This window comes from Phyllobates terribilis, unplaced genomic scaffold, assembly GCF_046119375.1.
Source record: "Phyllobates terribilis strain yellow unplaced genomic scaffold, ASM4611937v1 Scaffold_9__5_contigs__length_417890890, whole genome shotgun sequence".
Taxonomy (NCBI): domain Eukaryota; kingdom Metazoa; phylum Chordata; class Amphibia; order Anura; family Dendrobatidae; genus Phyllobates; species Phyllobates terribilis.
Genome location: NW_027362769.1, coordinates 396130607 through 396142500, shown reverse-complemented (window position 1 = coordinate 396142500; position 11894 = coordinate 396130607). Strand labels below are relative to the sequence as shown.

Here is an 11894-nt window from a genome sequence, read left to right as displayed (position 1 = left end):
TACCCTAACTTGTATTTTATTCGTTGAGATCCCTCCCTGGTGGTTGTAACAGTCCGGTGGGCGGTCCCACTCATTGGTTCATAGCTATCACTGTAGACTGTCAATCAGTGGTAGATCCGCCCACTGGACTCTTCCCTACAAATGAAAGACTTCAATGAATAAAATAATTTCGTTACTTAATTTTTCATACAAAAAAAACATAGATCAACTCCTCCAGCTCGATGACATCTCCGCCTGCAGGTAAACATGGCCGGGTCCCTTTAAGGAGTCATTGGTATTTATTATTGCAAGTCTGAAAGTGTCCTAATGAATTAGGGTAAACGCGGATACGGCAGATGACGGTGTGAACACGACACTCGTCGCAAATAGCGAGAACATATACCATAGCGACCCCCTCACTCTACAGCAGGGTCCTTATATCAACTTATTAGCATTACTGCCCCCTGATGGCCAGAGAGGAGCCTGCAGCCGTCCCATGTTGAGCGCAGTCCGCAGGTGTCCTATGACGTCACGGCTGTCAGGCGCGGGGCTTTTTGGCGGGCTCGGCGCTGCGCCGTTTGTGTGCAGTCAGTCCGTCTGCACCCGTCTCCCGGGGCTTGGCGTGCCTCTCCGTCCAGCTCCGGGCGGTGGCGGTGTACGCGGCCCGGTGGTACTTGTACTCCTGGGCGATGTCCGCCATCAGCGGGTCCTCCGGGTTCGGCTCGCTCATCAGTAGCTGCACGGAGGTGAGGACGGAGCTCAGGTTCAGCGCCGGCCTCCAGGCGCCATTAGGCGGCGGCTTCAGGATGTCCAGGCAGATCCGGCCGGCGGTGTCTATGTTCGGGTGGTAAATGGGGGTGAGAAACTGCACCCGAGGAGGCTCGAAGGGATAACGCTCCGGTACCGCGATCTCCAGACTGAACACGCCGCCCTCATAGGGAGAGCCCGAGCCGCCCACCACCTGCGCCTGCAGCTCGTCCGTCTTATCCTCCACCTGCCAGCAGCTGATCCCGGACGGCGGCTCGGTGCTGAGGAGCTGCAGCTCCCGCTTCATCCGTGACTGCCTCTGCATCTCACACAAGATGGCGGCAGCTGAGGAGAACTGATTCTGTCAGAAAGCCCGCCAAAAAGATCACGTGATAAAGGGGCGGGGACACTGCCGCTGAGGAGAACTGATCCTGTCAGAAAGCCCGCCAAAAAGATCACGTGATAAAGGGGCGGGGACACTGCCGCTGAGGAGAACTGATCCTGTCAGAAAGCCCGCCAAAAAGATCACGTGATAAAGGGGCGGGAACACTGCAGCCTGAGGAGAACTGATCCTGTCAGAAAGCCCGCCAACAAGATCACGTGATAAAGGGCGGGAACACTGCAGCTGAGGAGAACTGATCCTCTCAGAAAGCCCGCCAAAAAGATCACGTGATAAAGGGGTGGGAACACTGCGGCTGAGGAGAACTGATCCTGTCAGAAAGCCCGCCAACAAGATCACGTGATAAAGGGCGGGAACACTGCAGCTGAGGAGAACTGATCCTCTCAGAAAGCCCGCCAAAAAGATCACGTGATAAAGGGGTGGGAACACTGCGGCTGAGGAGAACTGATCCTGTCAGAAAGCCCGCCAACAAGATCACGTGGTAAAGGGGCGGGAACACTGCGGCTGAGGAGAACTGATCCTCTCAGAAAGCCCGCCAAGAAGATCACGTGATGAAGGGACGGGAACACTGCGGCTGAGGAGAACTGATCCTGTCAGAAAGTCCGCCAACAAGATCACGTGATAAAGGGGCGGGAACACTGCCGCTGAGGAGATCTGATCCTCTCAGAAAGCCCGCCAAGAAGATCACGTGATGAAGGGGCGGGAACACTGCGGCTGAGGAGAACTGATCCTGTCAGAAAGTCCGCCAACAAGATCACGTGATAAAGGGGCGGGAACACTGCCGCTGAGGAGATCTGATCCTCTCAGAAAGCCCGCCAAGAAGATCACGTGATGAAGGGGCGGGAACACTGCGGCTGAGGAGAACTGATCCTGTCAGAAAGCCCGCCAAGAAGATCACGTGATGAAGGGGCGGGAACACTGCGGCTGAGGAGATCTGATCCTGTCAGAAAGCCCGCCAAAAAGATCACGTGATAAAGGGGCGGGAACACTGCAGCTGAGGAGAACTGATCCTGTCAGAAAGCCCGCCAACAAGATCACGTGATAAAGGGGCGGGAAGACTGCTGCTGAGGAGATTTGATCCTGTCAGAAAGCCCGCCAAAAAGATCACGTGATAAAGGGGCAGGAACACTGCAGCCTGAGGAGAACTGATCCTGTCAGAAAGCCCGCCAAGAAGATCACGTGATGAAGGGGCGGGAACACTGCGGCTGAGGAGATCTGATCCTGTCAGAAAGCCCGCCAAAAAGATCACGTGATAAAGGGGCGGGAACACTGCAGCTGAGGAGAACTGATCCTGTCAGAAAGCCCGCCAAAAAGATCACGTGATAAAGGGGCGGGAAGACTGCTGCTGGGGAGATTTGATCCTGTCAGAAAGCCCGCCAAAAAGATCACGTGATAAAGGGGCAGGAACACTGCAGCCTGAGGAGAACTGATCCTGTCAGAAAGCCCGCCAACAAGATCACGTGATAAAGGGGCGGGAACACTGCGGCTGAGGAGAACTGATCCTGTCAGAAAGCCCGCCAACAAGATCACGTGGTAAAGGGGCGGGAACACTGCAGCTGAGGAGAACTGATCCTCTCAGAAAGCCCGCCAACAAGATCACGTGATGAAGGGGCGGGAACACTGCGGCTGAGGAGAACTGATCCTCTCAGAAAGCCCGCCAAGAAGATCACGTGATGAAGGGACGGGAACACTGCGGCTGAGGAGAACTGATCCTGTCAGAAAGTCCGCCAACAAGATCACGTGATAAAGGGGCGGGAACACTGCCGCTGAGGAGATCTGATCCTCTCAGAAAGCCCGCCAAGAAGATCACGTGATGAAGGGGCGGGAACACTGCGGCTGAGGAGAACTGATCCTGTCAGAAAGCCCGCCAAGAAGATCACGTGATGAAGGGGCGGGAACACTGCGGCTGAGGAGATCTGATCCTGTCAGAAAGCCCGCCAAAAAGATCACGTGATAAAGGGGCGGGAACACTGCAGCTGAGGAGAACTGATCCTGTCAGAAAGCCCGCCAACAAGATCACGTGATAAAGGGGCGGGAAGACTGCTGCTGAGGAGATTTGATCCTGTCAGAAAGCCCGCCAAAAAGATCACGTGATGAAGGGGCGGGAACACTGCGGCTGAGGAGATCTGATCCTGTCAGAAAGCCCGCCAAAAAGATCACGTGATAAAGGGGCAGGAACACTGCAGCCTGAGGAGAACTGATCCTGTCAGAAAGCCCGCCAACAAGATCACGTGATAAAGGGCGGGAACACTGCGGCTGAGGAGAACTGATCCTGTCAGAAAGCCCGCCAACAAGATCACGTGGTAAAGGGGCGGGAACACTGCAGCTGAGGAGAACTGATCCTCTCAGAAAGCCCGCCAACAAGATCACGTGATGAAGGGGCGGGAACACTGCGGCTGAGGAGAACTGATCCTCTCAGAAAGCCCGCCAAGAAGATCACGTGATGAAGGGGTGGGAACACTGCAGCTGAGGAGAACTGATCCTGTCAGAAAGCCCGCCAACAAGATCACGTGATAAAGGGGTGGGAACACTGCCGCTGAGGAGATCTGATCCTCTCAGAAAGCCCGCCAAGAAGATCACGTGATGAAGGGGCGGGAACACTGCAGCTGAGAAGAACTGATCCTGTCAGAAAGCCCGCCAAGAAGATCACGTGATGAAGGGGCGGGAACATTGCGGCTGAGGAGAACTGATCCTGTCAGAAAGCCCGCCAAGAAGATCACGTGATAAAGGGGCGGGAACACTGCAGCTGAGGAGAACTGATCCTCTCAGAAAGCCCGCCAAGGAGGTCATGTGATAAAGGGGCGGGAACACTGCAGCTGAGGAGAACTGGTCCTCTCAGAGAGCCCGCCAAAAAGATCACGTGATAAAGGGGCGGGAACACTGCCGCTGAGGAGAAATGGTCCTCTCAGAGAGCCCGCCAAAAAGATCACGTGATAAAAGGGCGGGAACACTGCAGCTGAGGAGAACTGGACCTCTCAGAAAGCCCGCCAACAAGATCACGTGATAAATGGGCGGGAACACTGCGCCAGAGAACTGATCCTCTCAGAAAGCCCGCCAAGAAGATCACATGATAAAGGGGCGGGAACACTGCAGCTGAGGAGAACTGGTCCTCTCAGAAAGCCCACCAAGGAGGTCATGTGATAAAAGGGCGGGAACACTGCTCCAAAGAACTGATCCTCCCAGAAAGCCCTCCAACAAGGTCACGTGGTAAAAGGGAGGGAACACTGCACCAGAGAACTCATCCTCTCAGAAAGCCCGCCAACAAGGTCACATGATAAAAAGGCGGGAACACTGCAGCTGAGGAGAACTCATCCTCCAAGCTCGCCAACAAGGTCACGTGACACCCCTTGCGCGCTCTTCGTCGACACCCAACGCGCGCTCTTCGTCGACATGCAGCGTGTTCCCAGTCTATCAGGCTTTAGCCCTCTTTTCTAGAGGATTTACAAAATGGGGCAGTTCGGGGCATTTGCTTCATTTTTTCTAATATGGGCAAAATCCCACAAAGTGATGAATGGTTGATAATTTTGTAAGTATGCTCGAAAGAAACTCAGGCCGTTCTGTGTTAAATATATCGATCCTATATAAGCAATGCAAAATAATAAGGAATGCCTGAAATGATTGACCGGCTGCCCTGAATTTATGTAAATTTGGCGAAGGTGGTGAGAAGAAACGAACATGCAGCAGCACAGAGGAGCCGAGCAGAGAGATTAATGCCGCAGTGCTGATAATGAGTGATGAGGTTTTATGCAATTCTGATTGCTCATCACAGACAGAAAAGCCATTTTCTCCTCAGTTCGCCGCTCAGGAGGGTTTCTTGTCTCAAATCTAAAGCCCTAGCCTTATATCTAGAAACCTCAGTAACAGGAAAGGCTCTAGAAATAAACTTTTTTACACATATCCTCCAGCCTAGTATCAACCAGATACAACATTAATAGCAACAAGCGTAGATGGAATTATTATTTTTAGCATTGTAGCGCCATTCATTCCATGGCTTTTTACATGTGAAAGGGATATACATAGCACAAACAATTACAATAAATTTTGAACAATACAAGTCGGCGACTGGTACAGGAGAAGCGAGGACCCTGCCTGCGAGGGCTCACAATCTACAAGGGATGGGTGAGGATACAGTAGGTGAGGGTAGAGCTGGTCGTGCAGCGAATGGTGGAGCAAGGGTTACTGCAGGTTGTAGGCTTGTCGGAAGAGGGTGGGTCTTCAGGTTCCTTTTGAAGGTTTCCATGGTATGTGAGAGTCTCATGTGTTGGGGTAGAGAGTTCCAGAGTAGGGGGGATTCACGGGAGAAATCTTGTATGCGATTGTGGGAAGAGGAGATAAGTGGGGAGTAGAGAAGGAGATCTTGTGAGGATCGAAGGTTGCGTGTAGGTAAGTACTGGGAGACTAGGTCAAAGATATATGGGGGAGACAGGTTGTGGATGGTTTTGTATGCCATGGTTAGGGGTTTGAACTGGAGTCTCAGGGCAATGGGGAGCCAGTGAAGGGATTGACAGAGAGGAGTGGCTGGGAAATAGCGGGGGGACAGATGGATTAGTCAGGCAGCAGCGTTTAGGATAGATTGGAGGGGTGTGAGAGTGGTAGAAGGGAGGTTGCAGTAGTCGAGGTGGGAGATGAGAGCGTGCACTAGTGTTTTTGCAGATTCTTGGTTGAGGAATATGTGGATCCCAGAGATATTTTTGAGTTTGAGTCGGCAGGAAGTGGAAAGGGCTTAGATATGTGGTTTAAAGGAGAGGTTAGAGTCCAGGGTTACCCCGAGGGTGCGGGACTGGGGAGAGTGGGTAGCCATTGACTTTGGTGGATAGGTCAGTTGGGGGAGGGGGGTTGAGTGAGATGATGGAAAGATGATGAATTCAGTTTTGTCCATGTTAAGTTTTAGAAATCTGTCAGAAGAAGGATGAGATAGCGGACAGACATTGTGGGATTTTGGTTAGTAGGGAGGAGATATCGGGTCCAGAGAGGTAGATCTGTGTGTCATCAGCATAGAGGTGATACTGAAAGCCATGGGACTCAATGAGCTGTCCCAGGCCAAAGGTGTAGATGGAGAAGAGCAGGGGTCCTAGGACTGAACCTTGGGGGACACCAACAGATAGGGGGCGAGATGAGGAGGTGGTGTGTGAGTGGGAGACACTGAATGTCCTGTCTGTTAAGTATGAGGAGATACAAGATAGGGCCAAGTCTTTGATGCCAAGAGAAGAGTCTGTAGCAAGGGGGAATGGTCCACTGTGTCAAAGTCAGATGACAGGCCCAGGAGGAGAAGGACAGAGTAGTGACGCTTGGATTTGGCAGTTAGTAGGTCGTTGGTGACTTTAGTCAGAGCAGTTTCAGAGGAGTGATGCAGTCGGAAACCAGATTGGAGGCTGTCAAAGAGGGTGCAGGAGGAGAGGTGGGAGGACAGTTCAGAATGGACTTGTAGTTCCAGTAGTTTTGAGGCGTAAGTGAGAAGTGATATGGGGCGATAGCTAGACAGAGAGGATGGGTCAAGGGATGGCTTTTTGAAGATGGTTGTGATCGAGGCATGTTTGACTCATGAAAGGAAGACACCAGATGTTAGTAACAGGTTGAAAAGGTGGGTTAGGGTTGAGATGAAGACTGTGGTGAGGAATGAAGGACTTATTGCAGAGTGTTAAGCTGGAAAGCTCGAACATAAGATTCATACTCAAGACAAAGAAGAAAAAGATAATGACTACTGCCAGGTACGACTGGGACACATTTGAGATGGACGGCAACAAACTGGAAGTTGTAAAGGACTTCAACCTAGTCGCATGAATGATCACTCAAAAATGCAGCGACTACACCGGAATTCAATGGGAAAATGGCTATGGGCAAATCGACAATGAAGTCACTGGACGTGGTCTTCAAATCGAGGAACATTTCACTGGAGACGAAGACACGGTTCGTACATAGTTTGGTCTTTTCTATGATAACATACGGATGCAAAATCTGGATGATAAAGAAACAATACAGAAGAAGGATGAACAACTTCAAAATGTGTTGCTGTAATGGAATGTTATCAACACCATGGATGCCAAGAATATCAAACAAATCAATTTTGGAATAAATCAAGCCAGATATGTCACTTGAAGCAATGATCACCAAGCTACGACTTGCCTACTTTGTACACATCATATGAAGTGTTACGGATCCGGGTGGTGGAACCTCTGTGCTGCGGTGCAAGGAGGGACCAGAGGGGCGTAACTAGGTATCAACTCGGACCGACCAAGGTCGTACGGCGGCTCAATCGACTCCGTGACCAGGGAGGGACAGAGCAGAGGGACCAGGTGCTACTCTGGGGACCGACCTTGTATGAGAGCAGGTGACTCCCACGGGTCAGAAGGCAGGGACTGACCGGTATAGCAGATGAGCACGGCAGGCAGGCTGACGGGTGATCCGGGCAGATGGCCTGGCAGGTAACAGGCAGGAGCCTCCAGGTAGGCTGGCTGGTAGGCACGGCAGGTAACAGGCAGGTGCTTCTAGGTAAGCGGGCTGGCAGGTAACAGGAGCCTCCAGGTAGGCTGGCTGGTAGGCACGGCAGGTAACAGGCAGGTGCTTCTAGGTAAGCGGGCTGGCAGGTAACAGGCAGGAGCCTCCAGGTAGGCTGGCTGGCAGGTAACAGGCAGGAGCCTCCAGGTAGGCTGGCTGGCAGGCACGACTGGTAACAGGCAAGTGCTTCCAGGTAAGAAGGCGGGCAGATCCCATAGGCGGACTGGCAGTAGGCAGACTGTCGGGCTGGAGAGTAGACAAGCAGACGGACTGGACTAGTAGTCCGGATGGCGGACAGGACTTGTAGTTATCTGGCGGGCTGGACTTGTAGTCTGCCTGGCGGGCTGGACTTTTAGTCTGGCTGGCGGGCTGGACTGGTAGTCAAGCTAGCTGCGGTACCTGAGGGCTGAAGCAGAGTATCACACACAAAGCTACAACCTTGCATGGGCACCTCCATATTGGAGGAGGTGCCTTTTATAGGAGAAGTCCTCCGGCAATTGGCCGGAGACTTTTTAGGGCAGCGTGCGCGGCCCCTTTAAGAGGGCGGGAGCGCGCGTGCCCTAAGCACGGGGCAAGGGAAGCTGCGTGCACCAGCAGCAGCTGCAGGGAGAGCCGAAGACGCCGGAGCAGGACCGCGGCGGTAAGGGAGACCGCGTCTCTGCCGGGCAGGAGGCAGAGACGCCGATGCTACATGAAGAGAGCAATCGCTGGAAAGGACATCATGGTTGGAGGAATAGAAGGAACGAAGAGAAAGACCAGCAACCCGATGGCTTGATACTATCAAGATACTATCTAGTCTTGCACAAGATCGGTCAAGCCGAAGGCCGTTATATAATATCAACTCGGTGGTCACGAGACTATCCGTATAACCTAATTCATCCTCAAAGATGACCATAGAGATGTTGGCATACGTGAGGGTCACATTGAACCCCATGAGCATCCTCATGCACTACAAAAAGTAGTCATCACCAAAGAGTAAATAATTCCTCCTTACGATGAACTCCAGCAGCTCAAGGACTTATTCCGGAGCCATGTCCGAGCTGGAAAGTACATCAGCAACAGCTGAAAGACTCTTGTCGTGTTCTATAGAAGTAGAGAGAATTAACCAAAATGATGGCAAAATGGAATGATGCCAAAATGGTGGTATCAGTTACATGAATATCCTTTATTTTATTAAGAAAATCACCAGTATTATTTACAGTATGTATGAACAAGCATTAGTCGCAAAACCATTCTAAAGGCAATCTGAAAAAATGGCAACCTTATTAAATATGGAACCCCTCCCAGACAAAATCGAGCGTCAAGGCAGATGATCTAAATTTTTATGAATTTTGGAAATTTTATTTCAGGGAAGTCTTCAATCCAAGAGTCTACATATTTAATATAAGAAACATACTACTTGTTTTAATCATATACCGTGTATTCTTATTGTATCATTTGATTATTTTTCTCGACAATACGTTTTTTAAATTATTTTTTCTTCTACATCCTTACCGTAGATAACTTCTTCTGCTAGACGGATGCTTGAGTAATCATGACAGACACAGAGACTGTTGAAGGCTGACATCAATGGCAATCAGTATATTATATATTGATCTCTGGATTGTGACATGTATATTGTTCCAATAGCCTCCTCCCTTCTTTGTCCCTTTTTTCCCCCCACTCCCATCCATCCGCTTTCTTTTTACTTTAATTTTGGTCCAACTTCTGCGTTTAGTCCGGTCACATGACCACGTTTCCTGTGCTGTCGTACAGTCCTCACCCTTGTTACTATGGTGGAACAAAGCTTTGACCTAGATTGTCCAGCTTGTTGTGCACCTGTAGTGGGTTCACTGTGTGATGAGTTTCGGTCATGTCACGGTTCTCCGATGATGTGGTTGATGTCTGTCCTATGATTGGACAACACTAGAGCAAGTGCATTATTACAAATTGTAACATACCTGGCGGCGTCCTTGCATAGTGGTCCATCTCCCACTGTGCAAGAGCGCGCACTTGATTTCCAGTCCAGACTGTCACTTTGGCTTCTTTCCATATTGTCTGCTCTGCTCTGTCTGCTTAGGGCGACGCCCGCTGAACTTCCTGTTTCTTGTAGCTGCTGCAGACACACCCCTGATGCTTCCTCAGCCTATTGCTATCTGTCACCTGGTATTTAACCCAGCTCCTCCCTGGAATCCTTGCCTGAGCATCTTGTTCTTTCAGTTGGCTCCTTGTCACTGAAGTGCCAGGTCCTGTCTATGTTTCCTTCCTTGCGGTATCAGTTCCCGTGTCTGAACTGTGTCCTGTCTGTGTACTCTAGTCAGCTGCCTTTCCTGGAGGCTGTAATTCCAGGCCTGTGTGAACACGCTCTTAGCCTGTTCCTTCTGCCCTCTAGGGGCCGCATACCTAGATCTGTTGTCTGTATCTTTTCCCAGTGTCTGTTCCTGCCCTAACTATCTTCCAGCCTGTTTCCCTTTTCTCTCTATGCTCTATCTCCCCTTTTTCTGCAGAGTCTGAACTTGTACCTACTCCTGCTCGTTGTCTCTGTACTTCCGTTTGTGAGTTTGTGGTCCACTCTCTACTTCACTGCAAGTACCCTGTGGGTATCTGGTTCTGCCTTTCCCTTCCTGTCTGTTCCGTGTGAACAGAGCCCTGTCCCCTCTGCCCTGCCTTGCTCGTCGCTCCGGCGGTTCTAGCCTGCTCTGCCTTGCTCACCGCTCCGGCGGTTCTAGCCTGCTCTGCCTTGCTCACCGCTCCGGCGGTTCTAGCCTGCTCTGCCTTGCTCACCGCTCCGGCGGTTCTAGCCTGCTCTGCCTTGCTCACCGCTCCGGCGGTTCTAACTTGCTCTTCCTTGCTCACCGCTCCGGCGGTTCTAGCCTGCTCTGCCTTGCTCACCGCTCCTGCGGTTTCCGCTCTGCTCTGCCTTGCTCACCGCTCCTGCGGTTTCCGCTCTGCCTTGCTCACCGCTCCTGCGGTTTCCGCTCTGCTCTGCCTTGCTCACCACTCCTGCGGTTTCCGCTCTGCTCTGCCTTGCTCACCGCTCCTGCGGTTTCCGCTCTGCTCTGCCTTGCTCACCGCTCCTGCGGTTTCCGCTCTGCCTTGCTCACCGCTCCTGCGGTTTCCGCTCTGACCCTTTGCTCGCTGCTCCGGCAGTCTCGTTCTGCTCTGATCCTTTGCTCGCTGCTCCGGCAGTCTCTTTCTGCTCTGATCCTTTGCTCGCTGCTCCGGCAGTCTCGCTCTGCTCTGACCCTTTGCTCGCTGCTCCGGCAATCTATCTCTGCTCTGACCCTTTGCTCGCTGCTCCGGCAGTCTCGCTCTGCTCTGACCCTTTGCTCACTGCTCCGGCAGTCTCGCTCTGCTCTGACCCTTTGCTCCCTGCTCCGGCAGTCTCGCTCTGCTCTGACCCTTTGCTCCCTGCTCCGGCAGTCTCGCTCTGCTCTGACTCTTGCTCTCTGCTTCAGGCGGCCTCGTCCTGCTCTACTCTCGCTCACCGCTCCAGGCGGCCTCGTCCTGCTCTACTCTCGCTCACCGCTCTAGGCGGTCTCGTCTTGCTCTGCTCTTGCTCGCCGCTCCGGGTGGCCTCACTCTGCTGTGTTTGTCCACCGCATCTGCGGTTCTGTTCCTGAGCCCCAGTCTGTACTGGGTCCTATCCTCTCTGTGCTCCAACCTGCCAGTACCTCCTTGCCTGCATACCAGTCGTGCTTACTAGCATCCTCCTGCCTGTATACCGGCCGTACCTGCCAGCGTCCACCCGTCTGCATACCAGCCGTGTCTGCCTATACCCACCAGTCGGTGTGCCAGCCTAACCTGCCTGTTCCTGTATTCCTCGGTGTGGGTCAACAGCCGTGTCCGGAGTCTGACCTGGAGTAGACCATGGTCCCTCTGCTCGGTTCCTCCCTGGTGCACTGGCGTCGTATGCCGTTTTGCGACCTTGGTCGGATCGAGCGGATACTTAGTTACGCCCCTCCAGGCACTCTCCGGTTCATGGCACAGTGGAACCACTAAACACGCACACGCCAGTCAGTCCGGGCGTGTGTATTACACAAATCACCTTACGATTGGGTGATTGTTGCCCTGGAGAAGCCGACGCTACTCCCTGATTGGTTTATGTGCAAAATCCACTTCCCTAAAAGCCAATGTGGCACCCCAGGGATCTGGTTGCCACAGTGATAGAAATATCACGTCTGAGAGCAAGTGGGAGGTTCCCTGGTCAGGAGCCCTTGAACATGCAACACCTCCTATTCCAGACCAGATAGGGGAGGAACCTGCCCTATATAAACTGGATCTGGGGCGGGGT

The 11894-nt window shown here is 52.4% G+C and overlaps 1 protein-coding gene across 1 annotated transcript; it reads right to left on the bottom strand.

Annotated features, from left to right (window-relative positions):
* UBE2T (ubiquitin conjugating enzyme E2 T) lies at positions 1 to 1131 on the bottom strand. Its single transcript, XM_073648809.1, has one exon. The coding sequence runs from the start codon at positions 1049 to 1051 to the stop codon at positions 518 to 520; it is 534 nt and encodes a 177-aa protein (XP_073504910.1). The 5' UTR covers positions 1052 to 1131; the 3' UTR covers positions 1 to 517.
* Positions 1132 to 11894: the final 10763 nt, after the last annotated feature.

What these genes read in the sequence shown, in the direction of transcription:
- UBE2T (XM_073648809.1), bottom strand. Translation starts at nt 1,051, where the DNA reads ATGCAGAGGCAGTCACGGATGAAGCGGGAGCTGCAGCTCCTCAGCACC.